At 42.6% G+C, this 23,931-nt stretch overlaps 5 protein-coding genes across 5 annotated transcripts; 1 reads left to right on the top strand and 4 right to left on the bottom strand.

The window, feature by feature from the left end:
• Positions 1 to 638: 638 nt before the first annotated feature.
• Positions 639 to 2,687, bottom strand: hmx3b (H6 family homeobox 3b). The gene is made up of 2 exons (XM_035612843.2): positions 2,238 to 2,687; positions 639 to 1,935 (listed from the first exon to the last, which is right to left on the bottom strand). The coding sequence occupies exons 1-2, from the start codon at positions 2,515 to 2,517 to the stop codon at positions 1,334 to 1,336; spliced, it is 882 nt and encodes a 293-aa protein (XP_035468736.1). The 5' UTR covers positions 2,518 to 2,687; the 3' UTR covers positions 639 to 1,333.
• Positions 2,688 to 5,500: 2,813 nt separating this feature from the next.
• acadsb (acyl-CoA dehydrogenase short/branched chain) lies at positions 5,501 to 9,522 on the bottom strand. Its single transcript, XM_035612798.2, has 11 exons — positions 9,363 to 9,522; positions 8,847 to 9,012; positions 8,618 to 8,718; positions 8,301 to 8,507; positions 7,992 to 8,162; positions 7,665 to 7,790; positions 7,484 to 7,576; positions 7,301 to 7,390; positions 7,067 to 7,204; positions 6,618 to 6,717; positions 5,501 to 6,116 (listed from the first exon to the last, which is right to left on the bottom strand). Exons 1-11 carry the CDS (start codon positions 9,393 to 9,395, stop codon positions 6,040 to 6,042), a joined length of 1,302 nt encoding a protein of 433 aa, XP_035468691.1. The 5' UTR covers positions 9,396 to 9,522; the 3' UTR covers positions 5,501 to 6,039.
• A 168-nt stretch (positions 9,523 to 9,690) lies between these two features.
• LOC118287517 (zinc finger protein Pegasus-like) lies at positions 9,691 to 12,478 on the top strand. Its single transcript, XM_035612800.2, has 4 exons — positions 9,691 to 9,848; positions 10,062 to 10,216; positions 10,321 to 10,509; positions 10,658 to 12,478. Exons 2-4 carry the CDS (start codon positions 10,081 to 10,083, stop codon positions 11,587 to 11,589), a joined length of 1,257 nt encoding a protein of 418 aa, XP_035468693.1. The 5' UTR covers positions 9,691 to 9,848; positions 10,062 to 10,080; the 3' UTR covers positions 11,590 to 12,478.
• Positions 12,479 to 12,531: 53 nt separating this feature from the next.
• On the bottom strand, positions 12,532 to 15,067 carry LOC118287518 (L-seryl-tRNA(Sec) kinase). The gene is made up of 6 exons (XM_035612801.2): positions 14,712 to 15,067; positions 13,636 to 13,894; positions 13,276 to 13,477; positions 13,084 to 13,159; positions 12,885 to 12,978; positions 12,532 to 12,800 (listed from the first exon to the last, which is right to left on the bottom strand). Exons 1-6 carry the CDS (start codon positions 14,928 to 14,930, stop codon positions 12,586 to 12,588), a joined length of 1,065 nt encoding a protein of 354 aa, XP_035468694.1. The 5' UTR covers positions 14,931 to 15,067; the 3' UTR covers positions 12,532 to 12,585.
• Positions 15,068 to 15,604: 537 nt separating this feature from the next.
• zgc:174164 (uncharacterized protein LOC570656 homolog) lies at positions 15,605 to 23,529 on the bottom strand. Its single transcript, XM_035612797.2, has 22 exons — positions 23,359 to 23,529; positions 22,982 to 23,082; positions 22,819 to 22,895; positions 22,652 to 22,727; positions 22,493 to 22,569; positions 21,660 to 21,852; positions 21,495 to 21,557; positions 21,172 to 21,243; positions 20,884 to 21,053; positions 20,664 to 20,754; positions 19,676 to 19,806; positions 19,281 to 19,452; positions 18,848 to 18,937; positions 18,518 to 18,713; positions 18,270 to 18,381; positions 17,729 to 17,909; positions 17,468 to 17,554; positions 17,274 to 17,379; positions 16,637 to 16,766; positions 16,420 to 16,513; positions 16,174 to 16,211; positions 15,605 to 16,040 (listed from the first exon to the last, which is right to left on the bottom strand). The coding sequence occupies exons 1-22, from the start codon at positions 23,423 to 23,425 to the stop codon at positions 15,929 to 15,931; spliced, it is 2,436 nt and encodes an 811-aa protein (XP_035468690.2). The 5' UTR covers positions 23,426 to 23,529; the 3' UTR covers positions 15,605 to 15,928.
• Positions 23,530 to 23,931: the final 402 nt, after the last annotated feature.

Raw genomic sequence — 23,931 nt, 5'->3', positions numbered from 1 at the left:
AGCCTACAGGTCCCTTGTTTTGTGTGTAGCCAAATGCATCCAGTATATGATATATTATAATATAATAATACCCTAAATTTTTGTCTAGTGGTGTGCGTGTGTTTTGAGGTTAAATTTGCCCAAATTGGTCTAATGTAATAAAATTGCAGTTTTGCAGTTTCAAAAAATAAAATGAAAATCATCCTTTTAAAAAATGGAAACATAGCAGAATATTTTTGGTTTTTTTAAATTTTCTGTATTGCCTATTGCCTATTTTTTCGGCATGATTAATGTTTTTTTTAAAGAAAGCCCAAGATGTAGCATTAACCATAACCCCACAGCAAGAGATCAGTGCTAGTGTGTGTTAAAGTCGAAATAAGGTGACAAAAAAAAATGCTTGTGTAAAATTCTCAAATCATCTAATTAAAAAAGATGACCATCATTATTTAACTGTTTAAATGATTCTGCTGTGATAATTTATTTTAAGGGAGCACCATAATCTCTGTAACACCTCACTGTGTCCTATATGCCTTGTCTTATTGAAAAATAGAGATCACGCCATCCTCCCCAGATTTTTACGAGATGACTATAATGACCAATTTTTTTTTCATTTACATCACTGTTATATTAAGAATACATATTTATTTTTGGAACGAAATCTTTACTGAGTGTGAGACCATATAATATACAGAATTTCATAACAATATCAGAGGAAAACTCATACACAAAAACACAGGATATTTGGCTCTTTCATGGCTTAAAAATCATTGCATCCTTAAAAACAATTGCCTATAACACCTGCAGCTTTTTGGGGTATTTTTTTTAAGGATCACATGATTGTCCTCACTATGACATTACAAAGAGAAAAGGATAGTTTTTTTTCCTGCAAAAGTAAACTATAGGGGACAATGTCAAGCCAAAAGTATTGCACAACATTAGAAAAGGTCAAAATATTAAAATTCCACATTGTTTTTGCTACGCACACTGACACACATCTCTTTTAAAATACATATGGACAGTAAACCCTGTATCATTCCCCAAATGAAATAACCAACGTTACTCAAGCCCTAATGATTTCACTAATAATAATAATCATTTAATAATAACCATTTTCAAGTGTCCCTTTGGCCGTAATAGGGACTCTCTTCAGCAGGTGATTACAAATAACAGGCCTTAATAATAATAATAATAATAATAATAATAATAATTATTATAATTATAATTATAATAATAATGTGACCTAACATTGTGTCCAATGAATCTACAAAATATACAAAATGGTATTTTCCCTTTTTTTCACTGAGGCTCAGTCTCGTTTAAAAACATATGTACAGCTCGTGCCGCCCAGTCGGTGTTAAACGGGCCTCAGCAGCGGGACCGGGTGGGAATAGTACATGTGGTGGGGGAAAGCCAGGATCGACTGGCCGCCCGGTGAGTTTGCCGCGGGGCCCCCGGTCGACTCCGGGGCACCGTGCTCGTGGTAAAGTATGGGCACCCGCACAATCCTTTGCGCCGCCGCGTGGCTCAGGTTGGCCGCCTCCAGCTCGGCGGCCAGCTGCCTCTTCCACTTATTCCTGCGGTTCTGGAACCAGATCTTCACCTGCGTCTCCGTCAGGTGCAGCGACGCGGCGAGGCCCGCGCGCTCCGAGCTGCTCAGGTAGCGCTTGATGTCGAAGGTGGACTCCAGCTGGAAGACCTGGCTCCTGGAGAACACCGTGCGCGTCTTCTTCTTGCGACAGTGCTTCTTGCCCTCGGCGTCCAGCTCATCCGTTTTTTTCCTCCACTCGTCCTCCCCCTGGTCCAGGTCCCTCTTCGGCTCCTCCGCGTCGCTCTCATCCAGCGTGACGTCGTCGTCATCGACGCTTTCCTCCTTGACATCTGCGTCGCTCTTCTGGAGATCCGGCGAGCGCCTGTCCGGTGCCGGGGATGCCTCTCTTATGCTTGTCTTCTCAGACCCTGCAGAAGAAAAAAAAAAACATTTGTACACTGTCCAAACTCTATGAGCCATTAGGCGAGTGATCTGCAGTGGCATTAACATGTATTTAAATTCGTTGTATTCATTTTATTATCGGAATATGCGTTTAAAAAAATGTCGATCCTCAATCGAGAGTTTATGGACATGGTTCTTTATAATTAAGCGACTGCTTTATAGTCTATACATAACTCCGTGATATGAAATATGCCAGAAGGCCTTTTGTAATTTTTCTCGACCAAAAACTCTTTATATGTGCAGAATTGAAGAAGTTAATAACATTCACCTCCGGTCCTCAGATGAGCCCCGAGCGTGTATGGGTACCACCAGGTAGCCGCTCTCTCCAAATACTGCCCCGAGAGTCCAATCCTCTGTGGGGGCAGCTCGAACCGGGGGAACGACAAGTCGCCGAGCCGCGAGAAGAAGCTGCCCTCGAACACTCCTCTGGACGAGCCGAGGAAGCTCTTCGGCTTCGCGGGCTTGTCCTCGATGTTGAGCAGGTTCTTTATGGAGAACGGCGAGTCCTTTGCGGGTTGGCGAGTCTCCTGCGCGTCAGAGTCTGCCATCGCCGTTTCACTGTCCGCTGTGGATCACCATCAACAAAACTTATCGAGCAGGGGGAAAAAAAACACCTGACACAAAGCTCCTCTTGGTAAAAATGATGTAGGAGAATGAGAGAGAGAATAAAAGTCGCTCGAAGCTGCGTCCACCTCCTGAGGGCGATCACAGTGAGAGCGCAGAGATCACTGCGTCAAACACGCGCCGGATGAAGCCTAATGATGGAATAGAAGAAGGAGGGGGGAAAATGCCGTCCAAGTTAAAACGCGCTCGGTCTCTGCTATTGGGCAGGTAAAATGGCAAATGGGATTTGAGATGAAACATGGGGGGGGGGGCACGAGGGGACGAGAATAGACTCGAAAAGAGAAAAGGCCCGCGCAAGCGTTTTGGCTCCGGGCTCAACAGTAGGCGCACACTTATCATCCAATTAGATTAAAGAGGGACACGTCTCGGGGTTTTAGGGGACGTGCGCTGCAGCCGCGACCACCGGTCAGTAAATTGAATAAACAGTGCAGGGATCTTCACACTCCACGGCAGAGGTGGGCATCGTGGCCTTATTGGCAGGAATAATACGCAAACTAGACGCAGATTTTACGCATTCAAGTTGGCCACCCAAATCAACAGTAAAATTGAGGAGACTTTGACTTTAAAGTAGCATTATATTTACATTTTATAGCACAAATTTGATTGAACAATTTTAAATTCACCTTATTTTCCCCCGCTGAAGCTGAAACCGAACATTGTGACCAACCGAGGATCAACCTGACATCCATCTGCTGCCGTATTCCAAGAATCCTCTGTTCCACCTTTGTGCAACAGGAAAGCAATATGCAACATGTGCACTTCACCTGCACCGGAGCTCATTGACTCCAGGGTAATTTTATTAGCCAGGAAGTGCTACAGGCGGACACCAAATTGAATGCTGCTTACCACTGTGATAAAGGCTTTTCAAATCAGTTTTGGAAAAAAAAAAAAGAAGCTTGCAAACCCAAAGAGGCTGCAGGTGGTGTAATGCAATGAAACAAGCAGCCTTGTTTCTGTCACGCATATTACAATAACACATGGGGCTTGGATGCAGCAGATTATATGTGATCAGATTAAATAATAACTAGGAGGAAATTGAGAGGGGGGGAGATATCCTTTGTATATTGGTCTCTGCTTTCAGACCGAGGCTGAACACCGAAGTAAAATTACACATTGAAAGGGCATCATGATAAAGGTGAGATTGGACTCTTGAATCTAGACCACCTCTATAATAATCTGTCACTGATAAAAAATCAAAAACAAATCAAAAATAAATGATGTCAATGCAGTGATGTGAAGGCACCTCAGTATTTTATTCTTACACATCTTATTTACAATTTGAGGTGCAAGTTGGCTCAGACATAAAAGAACATTTACAAAATAAATAAATAGCATGTGGTGCATTTAAGATTCATAATTTAGACCAAACCTGGAGCAGATGCAGTGAATCAGACAAATTGAATTTGCTCAACCTGCAAACATGCAGCCCGTCCTTTTAGCTCATGGAGCAGCTCTCCACGCTCTAAAGGACAACACTGTGTTTTGTGAAAAGCTACTTGAATCCCTGCATAATTAGAGGTCTCATAGCTGTGTTAAAGATGGGGGCGGAGAAAAGAGGCTGGTTGAGCCGCGGTTTGCCAATTCAAAGTGAAAAGCAGATAGCTGCTTGTGTGTTTTCACCAGATTATGTTCATTAAACCAGGGGCTCGTTCAGCAGACGGAACGAGTCAGAGTGGGTCAGAGGGGAGAGCGGAGCATACACACTCTGTCAATGATGTTAATGCAGGCCTCAGTTTGAGGGATTTTCAGAATTTCTGGGCAAACAAGGATCTGCTTTTATTATTAGATGTATTGGATAATAGATGAAAGAGTCCTTTCCAACTTGCCATGTTGACCCTTCATACTGATGTGAAAAACCCTAATATTATCCACAGATTAGACAAAAGTATAAAGATTTATATCTACATCCCAATTTTCCCCAATGACAAGAAAATCTTATAGCATGCTGATTACCTATGTGGAGAAGATCTTATACTCTTTGACGAGATGTAAACAGATGACCCCAAATTTAATCATAAATGAATCAGGGAACATCAGTTTATGATCAAAACCCTTGGTCTGAAGTGTTGTCTTTTACAGCAGAAGGCAGAATTAAGCTAGATATTTCAGCATTTCATTTTTTCTCTTACCATATTCAGTGGACTGTTCAATAAAACGTAAGGGAAATTAAGTATTATTTGTCAAAAAACTGTATTTTTGAATATTTATCTGATTTTCCTTAATCAACCATGTTTTCCTTGGGAATATCTTTAGATACAGGGGTTCCAGGCACCAAAGAGATCAAGAGCTTTGTTATTTCCCTGTTAAAGCAGCTTTATCAGTGTAATGTTGTATAATTTGAGTATGTAAATATGCTCTTACCAATGTACTTCTGAAATCCAAATTTGTCTAAATTTGGCATCAACACTGCCGATCTTGACCATTGCAGTATTAATAATCTGTCTTTAGCCCCATCCCCATTATGGTGATATTTGTGGTTTTCTTGTTGTTAAACAGATACCTTACACGTAACCCCTTACAATTTGTTTGTAAGGGGTCACATTACCTATATGGGGGGTTTGTATACTCAGACAATACTTGTCTGTTTTGTGTAGAACAATAGACCTCGTCTTTTTTGCACCGCTTGTCGGCCACACGTGATCAATCTCACCTGAAAAATTATCAGCCAGGCAGTTATGCAAGGCAGGCGGACTCTTTTCATCTGAAGCACCACAGCATAATTAAATTGGTATAAAATACCATTAGAGGTGACAGGTTGTTAGGAGACACGGGGTAATTGACTGCTCCTGCAGCGAGAAGCTCAGAGTTGTTGTCACTATGGAGAATGCTCCCCTCTAGTGACAGAACTCGGTATCACACTGCAAAACAGGTTGGGCCTCAATCACGCCAAAAAAAGAGGATGTCCAATTTGTAGCATAGCATACTTCCAATTTATTGATTTTTTTGACAAATCACTCTTTACATATAATTTCTTGACTCATTTTCCCCAGTAAAGGACTGTACAGTATTAACGGATCATGTTAGATTAAAAAGCGTTTTCCTGGAAAAAGAAAACGCACTGTGAGGTAATTGATGTCAGTCATAAAAATAAAAATTAATTCTCCTATTGCAACACATGGATGTTATTCTGGCATGATTGATCACCACATCGCAGTATGCAGAACAAAAGAAAAATACGGCCAAGAGGTGAAGTGGTAGATATCTACATATTAAGTGATAGAGAGCAATTTAGAAGAATTTAACCAGATCAACTTTTACCCAAATGTTGGGGAACTGTAACTGTATCAGTAACATCAGAAGTTGGAACAATTTTACAAGTTAAAACTGAAACAAAACACTAGAAGCATGAAGGCAGCTACTGCTGCTGCATTAATCCCACCAAAGGCATGTGAGTAAAAACAAACAAACATGGAGTGTAACACAGCAGAGAGTGCAATTGATCGAGCTCAGTGGTCAAACTCCTTATCAATGAACTTGGCAATACTGGATAGTTGAACGTTCGTCGTGCCCTCATAAATGGTGCCTGTAAAACGAGGACAAAGCAAAGTGTTAGAGGAAATTCCTGCAACACAAAATAAGGTTGATTTCGTCAACCCTCTCCTGCACAGTAGTATGTTGCAGTTTTCACTATCATGACAGAGGAGGGGTGGGGGGGTTATCATGACGGTGCTCCAGCTGGAGAACCGAGGAGCCAAAGTGAAGGTGACGAGAGGAAAAGTGACATGTCGCCGTGCCAGGTTCCTCGGTTGTGCGTTTTGTAAAATGACACTGACAGAGGGGAATCCTGCAGAGTCCCATTACAGCCACCGCGATCTGACCCTCTCTACACCCCCACTGTGGTCCAATCACAGACAGTTACACCTGACCCTGCCGCAGCTCCTCGTGACTTGTGTCCTTCGTCCACATTTGTAGCTTTAGCTTAGTCACAGTGACCGGAATCGACTCTGGTCTAAACAACAACTTCACTGCGAGCAACAAGTTAGTTTTCATCCAGAGAGGTTCGTATTGGTCAGGTCATGCTTACCGATTTTACAGTCTCTGTAGTATTTCTCTATGGGGTAGTCTTTGGTGAAGCCCACCCCTCCCATCCATTCGATGCACTTGGATGTGGTTAGCGTTGCAACCTGAGGAAGATGAAACATATCAGAAAATGTGATGACTTTAATTTAACAAGGTAAATGTTTCATTATGACTGAAAATATCTTTCAGGTTCACAGCACCTCATTCTGTAGAATATATAAAAGATGAATTGTGCAGGGAATATTCAAGGATCAAGATCGCAAATGAGATCAGAAGAATAATTTGAAACTGTTAAAACATCCAAATGCTACTACAAGGAAACAACCCTAATGTATCATACACCAGAAAACCCCAGTGATCACAACATATCCCAGAAATGTACATGAACAGTCCCCAAACCCTCGGACACACCATCCTTGTACTGAACTATAGTCGGAGAGTCGGGAAGCTCACCTCTGCAGTGAAGTATTTAGCCATGCAGGCCTCCTTGATGAAAGGTCTGCCAGCTTCCTTCAGACGAGCGGCGTTGTACGTCAGCAGCCGAGCAGCTTCAATCTGTGTGGCCACGTGGGCAATTTGGTGCTGCATGCCCTGGAAGAGTGCCATAACATTCATTGAATTATGCACTTGCTGCCAGAAACCATAAATGTGTTTGGTTAAAAAAGAAAAAAGAACAGAGATGTTCACCTGGAAGTCAAAGATGCGTTTTCCGAACTGCACCCTCTGTCTGGTGTAAGGAATGGTGTGGTCAAAGCAGCCCTGTGCCAGTCCGAGCATCTGAAACGCACAGAGACAAGGTTAGCACACGCAACATTTCCATTTCACACGTTTGTTTTAAAATTTATCAAATAAAAATCTGTCAGGATTTACCTGACTGGCAATCCCAATCCGGCCCTCATTCAACATGCCGATAGCATACTTGTACCCGTGACCGATCTGTCCCAAAATGTTTTTCTCTGGTACCTAAAACAGAGAGCAGGATGTAAGGAAGAGTCTGAGTGTTTATTTCTATCACATCATTCCTGTATATTTACAATGTGTTTGGTATTACCTTGACGTTGTCAAAGTTTAGCGGGCAAGTGGAGGACGCACGCAGGCCGAGCTTGTTCTCCTTTTTGCAGATCTCCAGCCCTTCGGTGTCCCGGTCCACGATGAAGCAGGTGATGCCTTTGTATCCCTGTCATTCACAAGAAAGTCTGACAATACAGTTGTAAAAATAAAAGCACACATTTCGGTGAAGTAGTAAAAGCTTCCGAGTCAACAGGGTGTGACCAGACTATTCTGACAATTTATAGTTGCTCTGTTGCACACCTTGTTGTCATTTTAGGCTAATGAGATGTAATGAGAACAAAACCACATGTTACAAGATGTGACTCACAGCAGAGAAGTCCACATTGGCCATCACCAGGAATACGCCTGCATGCTCCGCATTACTGATCCACATCTTGGAGCCGTTGATGACGTAATAGTCCTTGTGTTTTTCAGCTCGCGTCTTCAGAGAAAAGGCGTCACTCCCCGACTCGGCTTCAGAGAGGCAGAAGCTTCCGATCTGTGGGACAGGAAACAGGTACAAAAGGAAGTGTAGGAAAACCTTCCAGGAGCAGAATGTGCACACTAACAAGTGAAACGAGGAAAACACCATTTGATTTATGCCACAAGGCAAAACCAGTGATGTAGAATTGCTCACCATGTCCGTTGACAGTCGGCTGAGGTACTGCTCTTTCTGAGCTGGGGTGCCCAGTTTGGCAAACAGCGTGTTGATCAGTGTGTTCTGGATGTCGCAGAGAACGGCCACCGAGGGATCCACCTTCGCCAACTCCTCGATGACCAGAATGGAGGAGAAGAATGAAGAGCCGGTGCCGCCGTATTCTGGGTCGATCTCAATGCCCATGAGCTGTGAAAAATTCAACATTAGAGTCAGTGAATAGATAAAAAAAAAAAGACTTGTCAATGACTTAAATGTGATGACGCCTCTGTTAATACACAATGAAATGAATTACATACGCCCTGTTCAAAGAGGGATTTGATCACGTCCTCGTCCATGACAGAGTTTTCATCCATCTTTGACACAAACGGAGCGATGCGCTCCTGTGCATATTTTCTCACTGTCAGACGACAAGACAAAAAGTTGTTTTATTGTTTCAGGATTTTCTGTGTCCAGCTGTAAGATGAAGAAGAAGAAGCAGCAGCAGCAGGAGAAGGAGGACACATGTTAGCACATCCCCCAACTCACCTGTGTCCCTCATCATGCTCTCCTCCTCTGAATATGTCTGCAGAGGAGGGAAGGAGACCCACTCAGCTGCCTGGTGTGCAGCCACATCTGGGGCAGAGCTGGTGGACAAGCTCCTCCATCCAGCCTGACATGCCCCCCATGATCGAGAGGTCTGTCTGCAGCAAGACTAGAAGCAGGACAGAGAACAGTTTAATTTTTATTTACATATGCTCCAACAGACCAAAACACACCAACTCCCGGGGTATATGCAACACTTAATTAACGTGTTTTTTTAAAAATTAATTTAAATGTCATTATAATAAGCAAACTTAAATGAGTGTCTTCGGCCATTGAAAACACAACTGGCAGTGTTGTTAGCTAGCTAGCTAACTAGCTAACAGCGTCGCGTAAACACGAGCCAGACAGATCAGTGGGGGACAAAGCACCAATACTGTGGGAAATGATTAAATCGGTGCAGTGACCGCCAATGTTAATACGTAAAACGTAAAGTAAAGTAAACGTAAAATAACGACTCACCTTAACAGCTGTCCGAACCAATGAGGCAGCCATTCTGCCTTACACAATTTCACATGCTGCGTTCACGTTCCTCAAGTACGGAGTGACGCCAAACTTTGTGACTGTCTTAAAATGATTCACGGTGACATAAGAAACTGTAAAGAAAAGCACCAGATGAATCCAAGCAGTCGGAAATGATTGTTTATCAGTGTATTTGAAAAGAAAAATGATGATACACTGTTACACGGCCGCTCTTCAGGCGCGTCTGTATGTGCACAGTTGATGATAATATATTTCCAGGCGGTAAGCGAAGGCAGCAGGTGCGCTCGCGGTGCACCCGGAAACCAGACGTTTGAAAAAAAGAAAGAAAACCGGAAGCGGTCAGTCGTTCACCCGGTAACAACAGAAGAAGACGATCATTTGTGCCACAGTCCGTCTGTTTACGTCCTGAGCTGAATTTCCACCTTCCTCTCTATTGTAGCGATGGTGTTGTTCGGCTGTTGAAAGGTCAGATATGAACTGCGGTGACTGTGGAGTCAATCAGTCGGTGTTGGGTCACGTTAGCACCGTCGTTAACGTCTATTAGCTAACTGAATTCCCCGGCGAAGGTTGACGTTAGCTACTGTTTGTCGAATGTGACAGCGGAGTTGTGTCACACGTCGGACTACCGGGTCTCCTTGTTGTGCTCTGGAACCCCCCCCCCCCCCCCCCCCTTTTCAGGTTCAACGCGGAGGCAGAAATGGAAGAGATAAAGACCGAGCCTGTGGACTTTGTGAAGGAATTCCAGGAGTACCTGACGCAGCAAACCCAGCACGTCAACATGATCTCGGGCTCCGTCTGTGGAGAGAAGGAGTCGGCGGAGCCGTTTCAAGCCGGTGGGATGGACGCACAATACACTGACACACGCATAAATACATAACAAAGCACTGTTTCTTCAGAACTGAGTAGGATGTTAAAGTCGTAGTATGTCTGCTTTCAGCTGTACCAAGGAGTGAGCAGAATGGCCTGGACCCCCCGTCCGTGGAGGTGAGCCTGCCAGTGGAGGACGGGTCAGACGTGCAGATGGACGGCCTGGAGAGGACCTGCGATGGGAAGTACAAGTGCAGCTACTGCAGCTATGCCAACAAGGGCATGGCTCGCCTGATAGAGCACATCCGCATCCACACAGGTCAGTGTGTAGCTGCTGCTGCATTTGTCCATGCCTAGGAACTTCTCTTTGAGACACTGCAAGTAATCTAGACAGTTGTATACCAGTACCTGTGTCATCCTGATGTCGACTAACGGCAGTTGTTTCCCCTTTCCTGACTGTCGCCCAGGAGAAAAGCCTCACCGCTGCCAGCTGTGCCCGTTTGCCTCGGCGTACGAGCGTCACCTGGAGGCCCACATGCGGTCGCACACGGGAGAGAAGCCGTACAAGTGTGACCTGTGCGCCTTTCGCTGCAGCGACCGCAGCAACCTGTCGCACCACCGGCGCCGCCGCCACAAGCTCCTGCCCACGAGGGTCGTCCGCTCGGCCTTCTCCAACAAGCGGATGCTGAGCGCCTTGCAGAAGAGGACGGGCTCGCTGGGCTTCAGCAGGCGACTGCTCATCAATTTCAACCCCCCCTCCATGGCGATGCCAAAGTCGGATTATCTGAACGACTTGTCCCACAAGCTCCACTACCATTTGAACAGCGGCGAGTATAAGAGCCTTCCTAAGGTAGATGAGGATGACGGCAGTAACAGGGGCGCTAATGGTTTCACGTTTAATAACCCGCTGGACCAGTTGTCTACACTTGCTGGCCAGTTGGCCGACCTTCAACCAGAGTCTCACACTGCAGCGTCCCCAAACAGGGAATCCCTAGAGGATGAGAAGCCCATCTTCATCCATCAGGTCTCTAGTGAACAGCTTGCAGCGTGTTCAAACAGTGTGCAGACGTCACCACCTAAAGAAGAATCTCCCACCTCCGGCCGCGGCAGTTGCAGCCCGGTTCCTGGCCTCGCTTTTGACGACAACATTAACGCGCTTACCGCGAACGTTAGCAACAGCCAGCCGGGCACACCCGCCCCCGCCCTGACCTCACCGGACCAACAGCTCGTGCACAAGTGCCAGCATTGTGATATTGGCTTTTCTGACAACATCCTTTACACCATTCACATGGGCTGCCATGGCTACCTGCACGCGTTCCAGTGCAACATCTGTGGACACATGTGTGTAGACAAATATGACTTTGCATGCCATTTTGCCCGAGGCCAACATAAAAAGTGATCCCTTGCAACAGCGAAAAAAAAGCACATGGAGAGTTTTATGTGCAGTTTACAATCTATTTTAGACTCACTTACAGCAATATATTTCTGACTTACTGCAGTTCTACACTTTTTATATATTTTTTAAACAGACAAAACTACATACAGACATTACATACTACACATTTTAAATCAAAAGAACAGTTTTTAACAGTATTTAAAAATTAACACTGGTATTTCACTGCAGGGCTGTCCTCTTTCTTTTTGTCCATCATTCACTTGTTATTTTAAATATACACCGAAGTTTCTGTCTCAGTTAAATCAGTACCACACTGTGAGAAACTGAAGTTGGATGTTCAGAGACTGAAGTTTGCATCCAGACAAGATTCATTATGATTCTGCTCATGTTCTCATATTTAAGTAACATTTCAGTTAGATTTACGTTTTTTTTAAAGAATATTAATTTATACCCCTGAAACCCTTTTCTACGAGCATTTATAAATTCTCTTTAGTAGTTTTGTGGTAACTATATATATATATATATATATATATATAAATTTTTAAGTACAAATTCAGATTTCACTGAGACAATGTAACGATCCTGGGTAGCCCCCTGACTGAGATGTGATGTGATGTGATGTTCTTGATTTTTTTGAAATCTTGGTTTAATGTCTTATTGGTTTGGTTTGTATGTGATGATATGAACAGAAAATGTGAAATTTTATTGTGTATCCTAACAAACAAGATTAAAATGCTCTATGATAAACATTTTATAACCCATTTGCAGAAATTATGTACATGGCCACTACACAGTAGACTGTTGAGTTTGACATGGATTTTAAGGAAACTTTGCGTTTTAAATACAGATTTCCTGTAAGTTTATTTCTAAATAAATAAAGGAAAGGATATTTTGCAGGAGTTTGTTTCACTTAGTTTCCCGATGGTACACAAACTGAAAAACAAGTGACCAGCAAAAGTACATTTTTATTTCAATTTACATAATTACATAATTCCACATTCACTTAGCATCATTTAAGACTCTCAACAAGATTTCCTCTTTCTCACGGTCAAACACATCCACTGCTCTCTTCACCACACGTTCCACATCGACGTCCTCCTGAGCGAAAGACGTTTCCCGCAGCAGCTGCTCTCGCAGGTGGCGAAGAAATGCTGCTTTGGATTCATTCAGCTGAGCGGCCATGGACCTCATGTGTTCAGAGGACGCTTGGTTTTCTGAAAGTTGCGGCGACAATATTATCATCAGGCAGGGATGAGAATTAGTGAAATGTGTAATATTAATGGGACCCATAAGCCGACCTCTGGCAGTCCGCATGGCTTCGGAGACGAGACGTCGACAGGCCTGGTCGGCTTGGTGAACCACACTAGTGGCACATTTCAGACGGTCGGCTTCCTGGACAGTGCGAGAACAACGCAGCTTATTTATCCACGTTCCACAGTGTCATACTCAAAACCGTATACTAACAGATTTAGGAGTGAGAGGAGGGGGTTGACACACCTTCTGTTCAGTGTTGTCCTCTACCGGGCTCAGCGGGTTCCTCAGAGCAGAGGAAATCAACTCCGTCACCCTCTGGCTGAGGACAAGCCACACAGGAGGGGAGACAGACAGAGGCAACCAATCAATACTGGATTAATGCAAACAGGTTAAAAAATAAAAAATCTATTACAACTGCTTTTTCTGCTGCCTTACATGTCACATTTGGACGAACCGTCTGCGGTGTTGAGCGAAATGCTTTGTGCCTCCCATGAGTTCCTCTGTGGATCTGGGGGCTCCAAACGCTTCACCATCTCCTGTATCACCTCAGTGGGAACTGGCTCGGGCCTGCTCTGGTTTCTGCTGATACAGGACTCCAGATCACAGTGGAGATACACCTGGCAGAACCCAAGTGAATCTGCAAAGACAGCTGACAAATTAATCCAACCAAAAGGAACAGTATTTAAACAAATCATGAATTAATCAATGGGCTAAAACATCTATAACTACCAGTGGAGCCCTTCACAACCCTTAAAGTTAGTGGCTCACGCTGTACACAGACACAAGAGTGCTTACACTTTCTTGCAAGTTGGTACACTTCATATCTCATGCTTGGATAGTAGAAGTTGTCATCGAGTAGAAAGACGAGTGGCGCCCGGTCTGACGGGGAGGGGTCCGAAGCGCCAGGCTGCTGCAGCAGGAGGTGAATGCATCGTTCCCACGCAGCACCGTCGATCTGACAGCTGCTCCGCTGCTCTGCAGACACATCAGGTGTCTTCAGGAACAGATCGATGCCCTGCAGCACTGCCTGTCTGTGTAACTTCCACTCAGTTTGCTAGAGAGGGGGAAAATCAAAATCAAAAATGAAATAAAACCTATTTTAATGCATGTTGCAAGAAGAATACGTCTCTGATACAAATAATATAATGATTAAGAGTTGCAACAGTTAATCGATAAGTATTCGACTACTAAATTAATCGCCAACTATTTTGATAATCGATTAATCGGTTCAAGTTATTATGAAAGAATGAGTAAAAATTATATGATTTCAGCTTCTTAGATGAGAATATTTGCTGGTTTCTTTGCTCCTCTATGACAGGAAACCGAATATATTTTGTGCGTGGACAAAAACAAAACATCATCTTGTGGTTTGGGAAACACAACCGACATTTTTCACCTTTTCATGACATTTTTTTGGACCAAACAACTAATCGATTAATCGAGAAAATAATCGTCAGATTAATCGATAATGAAAGCAATCGTTAGTTGCAGCCCTACAATGCATTAGAATATTGAAACAAACAAACAAAACAGCATTCGCATGTTCCCAGAGTCCAAACTGACAAGTTCAAATGACATGTTTTGACCAACCACAACTCCAAAACCTATTCAAAATCTGTCAACTTTATGAAAACCACAAAAACCAGCAAACAGTCACGTGAGAGAAACTGCAGCCAGTGAATTATTGGCACTCATCCATTAAACAACATAAAGCCATCAAATTGATTTCAATTAATCGACTAATCGTTTCTTCTACTGATGGGGTAGAGTATGAATGTAATATCTCATTCGTGGATCTGATGGGGCTGGTGTCCGTGTCACTATTTGGATGCTGAACTCTCAGTAAAAAAAAATCTCCCAGTGGTCCTCACCATCGCTTGCAGTCGTGTCCCGTCCTCCGCAGCTCTGGTCTGAAAAGCCTGCCCGGGGATCAGCTCGTCGTACGGCACCACGGCGGCTCTCCACCCGAGCTGTGCAGCGGGGCAGAGGACCGCGCGGGCCAGGGTGGACTTCCCCGTGGCGGGCAGCCCGCAGAGGACACACAGGCAGGCCGGAGCCCGGCGCACACCCGCAGCCTCCTCTGCTGCCATGCGCCACCAGAGAAACGGTCTAAAATCTCAACTTGAATCCATTATGTTGTTGTTGTTGTTGTTGACTGGCGCAATGGATGGTCACAGCAGCTGACAGGTGACTTCCGCGGTCGAACGGCGAGGAAGTCACCCGACTTCCGGTCCTTTCAGAATAAAAGCCGTCAAAGGGAATCGTGCAAGTAAAAGAAAGGCGACTAGTAAATCTATGAAAGGAGACAACTAGAATGCGGAAGCGCATTGAATTTACACAATATCTCAAAATTTGGAGAAAGCTATCAGCGAGATTCAAATCACATGTTATGAGTAGAGATGTTCCCATAAATACGACATAATGTTGACCAATGGGGAAGGAGTCAAAACGATTCAGAACTCCCCCCGATAATAATCAGGTTTCTGAGATTTCTTCCGTATCTGAGCAATTCTTTAAAAGTTGCCAGTATTTCCAATGGTGCAATGCAAAAATGAACTGATAGTAGTATATTCGGCATCATTATTTCTTCCCAAAAATGTAAAGATATATGGGCAAAAACGGGGCTAAAGTTGTAGCACACAGTGTAATTCATGTATCAATGGCTTACACCCAATTTCTTGTGAAGGTTTACAGCACACAAGTGAAGACTTTAAAAACATTGGTTCAAACTCTTACGTTTTACCAAAAATGCCTAAAAACAAACTGCCAGATCATTTTTCTTTTTATTACAATCAGCATCCATGAAATCAAAATCCACATCTGTAAAAAAAATTAAACATAATAGAAATACAAAAGAGAGAGAGATAAAGAGTGATAAACAATGATAAAACACACATATACGATACATATATTCACACATTTACCAGCCTTGTCCAGCCCCCCCATGTTTACAACAAGTTACAGTCAGTCTTTTATAATCCCAGTGATTTAAAATGGTCTCTTAATATAGTGTTACGCTGTTGTGAACTCCAAAGATTCAAAAACAATTCAGAAAATATTTAGTGTAAAAAGATAATCAATTCTGCAGCTAATTGTACGGGATTGGTCTGGGCACCCCGGGGCCCTGCCTAGGAGCTGCCGGTCGCGCCGGGGCAGCGCTTGTTTCCGTGTTCCAATAATCCAGGTCTCCATATCTGAAACTGACAGGTTACCAGGACACTCAGTACAGTATTTGCAGGTTTGCTGTTGCACAGGTATCGAAGCACAATGAAAGCTTCGATTCCTGTGTGAACAAGTACTGAGTGAAATACAGAAAGTCAAAGCATTTCTTACCCAGAAACTGGATCTGCGGTATCCGGTGGATGTCCAGGCTGGAATTGGAAGAAAAAAAGAACATATGATCTGTATTCAAAGATATACTGGAAATAAAACATGCGTACATTAATATTTGGTTATCTCAACGGCTTTGCACAACGGCTTTTTCAGTTACTGAAAACCGGATTTTATAACTGCTTAATAAACATTACACTTCCTTCCCTGCAGTGATGGTTTAGAATATTTTTATAAAAGAATATTTACCATATCAGAGGGAGTCGGTGCTGGAGGCTTGGTTGTGGCACTTGTTTGAACATTTCTGTTCGCATTTGTATTTCCACTTTGAACATTACCTGACCTGTAAAAGCAAAAAAAATAAAACCCCAAAACATTACATCAAACTAAAAAACATTGCAACCTCAGTGCTAAAATATCTAAAAAAAATATATAATTAGGTGAAGCGTTTAGTGTTGATGTTTACTTGCGGCGTCTTTTCAAGCAGGGGTCCAGGGAATCTCTCCTAAAGAAGTAGAGCAGCGCCAGAATGACAACGACCAGAACAGGAACCACCAACAGGAAGAAGATCAACAGGCCGTTCCGGAGGGAGTAGTCTGAAGTAGATCGGGCCAGATTGCAATAAGGAACAGTACATTTAAAAATGCATTAGTTGCACAAAACTGTCAATATGTTTTTCTTGCAAATTATATCACTCCGATTATTTAAATGATTGTGTGACTTTTGCTGTGATGTTTTCTTTTCAATTGTTAACCACATGATAATTCAGACTTACAGTATACGTATATCACTAATGGTAGAACAACAATCATGAATCATGCTCTTGGCTGAGGGATGTGATGAAGAAGATGATAAAGAACCTAGTTAAAACTGTAGTTTCTGTTCCATTATTATAATTATAATTATCTAAGGCCAAAACACATTGACATCTGGGTGCTTCAACAATGCCAGCAGCAGATGATTAATATATGAGAATATTTGAAGCCTTGATATAGGACTGCTATAGGCCAGACACTCTTCTATTAGATTACGGTGTAACTAGTGATGCAGTGAGAACTTCGTTTGTTTTGAAAAGTAAGCCGATAGATTTAATTCAACCCCACCTATCTGAGCCGGACCGCTGTCTATGCTGCCACCGCGCCCCCACTTGTCACAGTTCGGCGGGGCCCACCCGTTGTCACAGTGACAGTGCCCTTGGTCGTTACATACCTGGAGAAAAACATTTCAACAGCAAAGTCAGACTTGTCACTAGTGGATTGTAACCGACTTAAGAAAGTAACGAAAAATGCAGTTTTACCCCTCGACTGTTGCAGGTGGTCTGGGCATCACAGTCCAAGTTGGTCAACAGGGCAGAGGCGTTTACACACTTGAAGTCCAAGCAGGTCTGAAAGAGAAAACTAACTTATTAATGCAAATTAAAAGCTGTTGTTATCTCTTCCACATTCACAATGGCAGAACTGTCCTGGAACAAGTTAAATCACATAACTGCCTGGTCACATTCCCTCTCTCTGACGTGTCCACTTCTTGAAATAGATCCCAGTCTTCAAAGTCTGCTTACCTTTCCTTTATCGCAAGGGCTGCCGGGGTTAACGTAGGCAGGATCTAGCACGTCTGTGCCAAGGTTGAAGTCTGCATTAACACAAGTTGACCCTTCAACTATTTGGATACTGACTTGGGCACCAGTAGGGGGGTTGTTGACGTCCACGTTGGTGCACTGCACTTTTCCACACATGGCGTTTCTGCAGCGCAGGTTCAAGAGAAAATGTTTATTCACCACATCTGCTAATGGGCCAAATGCTGAAGAGAAAAAAGGTAATCTATCATTTAACTGACAAAATGAAGTTACATTTGTGGAAAGTGACCATCCAAAGTGCATTACAACAGTTATGACACACAGTACAGTTTTATCAAGTCCACAAGGGCCCTTTCTGCTTTGAGGATGAACTATTTGACTCGGCTCTGTGTTGACGTGTCCATAAATGATTTAGGTCCTACCTATGACATTTCAGCTGCTTCAGTTTTTCCCCCAGGTTCTACACTTTTATAAATAGCATCAGTTATGTTCATGGCATTCAGTGATTAAAACCAAGAGTACTCACTCTACAGTACATTTGATGTAATCTCCTCTGCTGGTGATGCCACAGTTTCCAAATAAGTTTCCCGCAGTATTGGCATGTTTAAAACAAATATCCGCCGCCTTTGTTGCTGGATCTGTCCAAGAGAGAAATAATAGCCGAGATAAAATATTAATGACAAAAGAAATGAGTTAATACGTTCCCAGGTGACCTCTTCCTCCTGGTAGATGTTGGGCTGATGTATTCTGGACTATTTATGTCATACATTGTACCTGGTGCAAAGAGATGGTTGCACTGGAAATCATACGTCTGGCATCGGCCCTCATAGCAGTATGCAGCATCGTTTTGGCATGATAGGCCGTCCATGATATAGAAGTCATCAGGACAGTATGCATTATTGCCATTACAGTATTCAGGAAGATCACAGGTGTTGACAGTGTTTCTGCATGGGGTTCCAGCGACTCTGATCTAAAACCAAAAATCCATCACATACAACAATAGAACAATTTTTTATTGCCATTGTTAGAGTACAATTTATTGCCTCTAAATCAGCGCAGCACTAAACTACATAACTCCAGCCATAAATCCAGCACAATGCTGACCTGACAGTTGTCACAGCAGTCTCCATGAGCGCAGGCAGACCCCCAGGTAAATTGGCAGGTGGCAGCATCACAGCATTTATTGTTGCATTCCTGCGTCAAATGGAAACGGAGCAAATTTAAAAAAGGAATATTTTTATTCTTAGATCTTTGAGGTTGTAACATGATCTGTTGGCAATTCTGGATTTGTGTTACACCAAAAGGTTTTTCTTGATTAACAAAGAAATTGTCACATTATATATTTGCAAATGTAAAAATTAAAAACGACATTGTTTTCTGTCTGTGTATCTTGTATACATTTATATTTATTGGTTGTCAGATTTGAAAAGTCTGCTATTACAATTGTTTTTTCCCCTATTAAAAATTAACATCAGCACAAAGTGCTGATTTTGTGTATATTCTTAAGTGTGAGTTTATCTGGAAGACAGTACTCTACCTCTGGTTTACCACAGTCGCACTCTTCTCCTTTGTCCAGCCGGCCGTTGCCACATTCAGCAGTACCGATCACATCTGACGGCGAGGGCTGGTTTCTCAGACACACGCCTCCTCCGCCGAGGACCAGCTTCTCAAAGTCTTTTTCACTGCAGGTGCTGAAAGAGGTGGATCCGCTACAGGGTAACAGACACAAGGTATTAAATGAAAGTCCATAGGTACACATGGACAGTTCACGCCACTTGAAACAAAAATAACAGCCATTTTGTCTTTTTTAAAAAATTTTTTTTTACTTTGGGTTGAATTAAACAATTTTTTTTACAAAGGCACAGAATATTTTATGTACTGTACTGTTATGTGTGTACTGTAGGATTTTTTTTTTCATTAAAGATGTTTTACCTTGCACTGGCAGCCATAATGCAGCCTTTCCCATCACAGTTGCAGCGTTTATCGTCGTGATTCATGCCCAGGTTGTGCCCCATCTCATGAGCCACAACAGTGGAGATATAAGGCAGGCTGTTGTCACTGAACTGTGAAAACATACCAGAGTACGTTCAGTGCTAAAATTCTCCTTAGTTTATTTAGCTAAAAATATTATCCTGAAATAGAAATTATAGTTATTTTTCAATATTATAATATTTAAAAAAAAAGATGCTTCAGCTAAACATGAGTATTTTTCAGTCTCAGTGAAAAACAGCATTTTAGTTGATTGATTGAATTTATCTCCTGTTGAATTGCATGCGTTTCACAATTAACGGGATACGAGTTATACAAAGATAAATTTCTCTCATTAGACTTATATGATAGTAAAAGATGAAAACAAGGGTAGTTCTTTTAAATTATTTGATTTGATTTAGGGGAAGCTATGGCTCAGGACATAGAGCGGGTTGTCTGCTAAAATGTAGGTCGGTGGTTCGATTTCTGGCTCCACAGTTTAAATGCCTAAGTGTCCTTGGGCAAATCACTGAATCCTAAATTGCCCCTGAATGCCATTCCGTCGGAATGTGCGTCAGAAAGCGCAGCATATGGTCATAGCGCTATAAAAATGTCCATATGTAATTATTTTTAGTTAATCAGGATCATATCTCATCCCAGTGGGACTTCAATAGTAACAACAAACCCTGTATGGTATCAACAGTCTGTAAGGAATCCAATCACACAAAAGAAGATGCCTCGTCATGGAGCTCCGTCAGCCTGTGTTCAGGTCTTACCCGTTTGACTCGCTTGGTATTCATAGGCTCCGAAAATGAGCCGCACTTACAGAACTTTCCATGAATAATGCAGACAGTATCAGTTGCGACACAAAAGCTCACGATGCCAAAGCACACGATGCCAAAGCACCACGGTGTCAGCTGGTGTAAGAAGTTAAAAAGGGAGTTGAACTAACCACGTTAATTCCTCCAGAGGTAGTTTGGGAGCAGACGGTGCCCACGAAGGCCATGCCTAATATACTCCCTCCGTATGGCTCGGACTTACCACTGGGAAACAAGTGGACCAGGACAGAAGTCACAAATTTGACGCTACACTTTGTAGCTTGTCTCAAACACTGTCATCTGATGGCATCATACACATATTTTTTTTAAAGACAAAGAACAGGCATTACTTACACAATGAGTTGACCAATGTCATGCTTAATCTTTGGTAACAGAGTATTTTTCCTCCACTTAACAAAGTTCCCCAACACATCTCCTGCAGAGCCATCCACACTAAAGGGATTGCTATCCTTAAAGATCTCCAGGCCCACGAGCACGACACGGATATTCAGTGGTTTGTAATACTAGAGGAGAAAAGCAAAGACATCATTAAAAGCACAGCACGAGAAAAAACAAAAGCAGTATTGAAATTAAAAATGTACTGTAGCATAGTTTCTTTTAAAAAACGACTTAAAATCTCACCCCGTCCAGTAGATTTGCCATTTCAACCATCTCTTCTCGTATCGCAGTCTCATTTTTTTTCTTAAAATTATACTGTAAATACAGTGAACATGTTAATAAAAGATTATTATAATGACTGCTGTGCAGTCATAATAGATGGGTTGATATCTTTGGCACCATACTCATAGGAAAACAACTGCGCACATTTGTAGGGGAAAAACACATTCCTCTGTAGCCCATAGGAGACTGAGGATGCAAGTGCTCACTGACTTGCATTTGGGCTGGACAAGCAGACCTGTAGCCATTTCACAATAGTGACTTTATAAACAGATATACACACCCACCCTGAGATTATCGACAACCAGCACCAGCTCCAAGTAACTGGTTTGTGGTAAAGTGCGCTTCCTCTGTCAAAACAACAAACAGAGAATAAGGAGAAGCTGCTATTCATTTAAAAACCTGTTCACACTGTAAATAAAAGTTGAAGTGAATGTCGGGAGCGTCCAAACCCGCAGCAGTGATGTCAGCGATTGACCAGGGTCAAAGGCTTCATGGCTTTGTGTTGACGCAGCCTCGTTGACGGCCCCACAGGTGACGGGCTCGGACTGGACGTCCTTCAGCAGGTAGAGAATGTGCTCATTGGTGGCAGACCGTGGCAAAGGCTCAAGTCCATAAGTCTCATTTCCAAAGACGATAACACCCCTACAGAGAAGAAACAAATAGCAGAGACACCATTCAATAAATACAGAGAATAAACAAATAGCAGAGACGCCATTCAATAAATACAGAGAATAAACAAATAGCAGAGACGCCATTCAATAAATACAGAGAATAAACAAATAGCAAAGACACCATTAAATAAATATTTTCATAGTGTGCAAAGAGGGGGGCATGTTGCTTTAATCCAACCACATGAAATGACCTCACAAGATTTACTCAAGGAGTCACACAAGGATACAGATCACGTAGGTTGAGTTTGACTAAGAGGAGACAATAGTAATAAGTAAAAAATTGTCCAACTTCAAATGTGTGGCTCTGTATTTTGGCTAAAATCTGAATCTGTATCTTAATGAGAATTTTTCAATATGGAAAATAATGCAAAATCATATATAAAACAGCCAAACTGATGTTCAAGGTAATAAACAGTGTTTTATGTATAGAACTGTGGAAGTTCAAAACTTCTGAAAAGTGATTCTGTTGCCCTTAATTTGCACAAAATAATATTATAAGATTATAACTTTGTACTATGTAACCATAAAAATAGGATGGGATTCCACCGAAACTCAGTAAATAGCCAAGCTCTAGTTCCATATATCATTCGTGAGTGACACCAGCAACAAACCTGAGGCCAGAGCATGTACTGAGCGCTACCATTGAATTCTCATATCCTTCCACCTCTCCATGGTAATAGCAATGCACCTGGGATGAGGGAAGTAAAAACAGGTCAGTGGTTGATGTCCAAACAAGCCTTACAGACCAGAATGTGCGAGTGTCGACTTACATGCCGTTTTAACGATGAGTGTCTGTCACCAGCGGTGTCACGTGAAGACCGAACAAAGTCTGGGTGTAAAAAGTCTCTGACAAGAGGAGACAAAAAAAAAAGTATCTGAGATATTTGACCTGAAGCACTTACAAGGACATACAACCATGAAACAACTCTGTGCCTACCTGTTCATTTTTAGATGAAGCAGGTGCCGTCTGTTGTTAATGTTGAGTGCATATGATATTGTCTCCTCTCCATTTGCCTGAAATGGTTAAAGGGAAACCGTTCTTAATGTAGTCATAAAAAAAATTGAATTCCAAAGATCACTGAATCTGGGTAGTTTCCAACCTCTTTTGGCACTCTGTTGAGACTCCTGGACCATCTGTGAATCACCTGAGGATTTACAATGGAGTACTTGGAAAGTCTCGGTGGACGCATACTGACGATGTCTGGAAGAAAGGTGTATACACAGGGAAAGTGTAAACGTTGAGACGTTACAGTTGGGCCATTAAATAAAAACATACAAAGAAGGGAAATGAATTGAGAAGTATCTAGGGCCCTTCCTTCGGCGTACCAGTTTCCTTAAAAACAAACTTTTGCCGTTTTAAAATTTAAAAAACAGCCAAATATAGATTTCAAGTACAATCAAGGAGGTCGGACACATGCTCCCCTTCTGTCCAATGGAAAGACAACACTACACAAAACCCAAGTCAGCTGTGTCTCACCTTTGTTGTCAATCCCAGGAATGTGACGAAGCACGAAACAGAGGAATAAGATGTATTTTCTGACCATGATCCCGCCGGTTGAAGTGCTCAGTTCATGTCCCTCGTCAGATCTACGGTCTTGTCTTTTAATTAACGACTCCTCTGTTTCCGTGCTTTCGCTTCCTGCTGCAGGTCAGGTGCGCCTGGAGCTGGGCGTGGCTAAAGGAGGACAGGTGGTGGCGCCTACCTGGATCCTGCCCAGCAGGAGAGGCTGTAGAAGATGACACAACATGCAAGTGTGGATTTTAACAGTATTTGCAAATATTTGTGAAGCAAATTCCGTGACATTTATGCCAACCGCAAATATTCCGTACGGTTAAAACAACACTAGCTTTATGGATATCTACCCAAAGTAGGTGAGTTTCTGCCTTATGTTCATCGACAGAGTTCACATTAAGAAACAGTCAGCATTTAATAAAAGCAAAGCTTTGTTGCGATGGTGTTTGAATGGACATTTTGAGCATCAGTAACGAAAGCAAAAAAGAAAAGAAAGAAAAAATATCTATATTTAGTTGCTGAGACGAGATCTGGGAG

Source organism: Scophthalmus maximus, chromosome 16 (assembly GCF_022379125.1).
Source record: "Scophthalmus maximus strain ysfricsl-2021 chromosome 16, ASM2237912v1, whole genome shotgun sequence".
NCBI classification, from domain to species: domain Eukaryota; kingdom Metazoa; phylum Chordata; class Actinopteri; order Pleuronectiformes; family Scophthalmidae; genus Scophthalmus; species Scophthalmus maximus.
Note: the sequence above shows the minus strand (reverse complement) of the source record. Positions and strands in the feature narration are given on the sequence as shown.

Excerpts from the sequence above, each read along its gene's own strand:
- hmx3b (XM_035612843.2), bottom strand. The coding sequence starts at position 2,517 with ATGGCAGACTCTGACGCGCAGGAGACTCGCCAACCCGCAAAGGACTCG. Across the intron at positions 1,936-2,237 it reads GGCTCATCTGAGGACCGGAG|GGTCTGAGAAGACAAGCATA; the intron begins GTGAATGTTATT and ends TTTCTTCTGCAG.
- LOC118287517 (XM_035612800.2), top strand. The coding sequence starts at position 10,081 with ATGGAAGAGATAAAGACCGAGCCTGTGGACTTTGTGAAGGAATTCCAG. Across the intron at positions 10,217-10,320 it reads GGCGGAGCCGTTTCAAGCCG|CTGTACCAAGGAGTGAGCAG; the intron begins GTGGGATGGACG and ends GTCTGCTTTCAG. Across the intron at positions 10,510-10,657 it reads GCACATCCGCATCCACACAG|GAGAAAAGCCTCACCGCTGC; the intron begins GTCAGTGTGTAG and ends ACTGTCGCCCAG.
- zgc:174164 (XM_035612797.2), bottom strand. The coding sequence starts at position 23,425 with ATGGTCAGAAAATACATCTTATTCCTCTGTTTCGTGCTTCGTCACATT. Across the intron at positions 17,555-17,728 it reads GCCCTTGCGATAAAGGAAAG|ACCTGCTTGGACTTCAAGTG; the intron begins GTAAGCAGACTT and ends TTTCTCTTTCAG. Across the intron at positions 16,767-17,273 it reads CAGCGGTCCGGCTCAGATAG|ACTACTCCCTCCGGAACGGC; the intron begins GTGGGGTTGAAT and ends GATCTACTTCAG.
- LOC118287518 (XM_035612801.2), bottom strand. The coding sequence starts at position 14,930 with ATGGCAGCAGAGGAGGCTGCGGGTGTGCGCCGGGCTCCGGCCTGCCTG. Across the intron at positions 13,478-13,635 it reads GTACCAACTTGCAAGAAAGT|ATTCACTTGGGTTCTGCCAG; the intron begins GTAAGCACTCTT and ends CTGTCTTTGCAG. Across the intron at positions 13,160-13,275 it reads GGTTCGTCCAAATGTGACAT|CCAGAGGGTGACGGAGTTGA; the intron begins GTAAGGCAGCAG and ends GCTTGTCCTCAG.
- acadsb (XM_035612798.2), bottom strand. The coding sequence starts at position 9,395 with ATGGCTGCCTCATTGGTTCGGACAGCTGTTAAG. Across the intron at positions 7,577-7,664 it reads TAAACTTTGACAACGTCAAG|GTACCAGAGAAAAACATTTT; the intron begins GTAATACCAAAC and ends TCTCTGTTTTAG. Across the intron at positions 7,205-7,300 it reads AACGCATCTTTGACTTCCAG|GGCATGCAGCACCAAATTGC; the intron begins GTGAACATCTCT and ends GCACTCTTCCAG.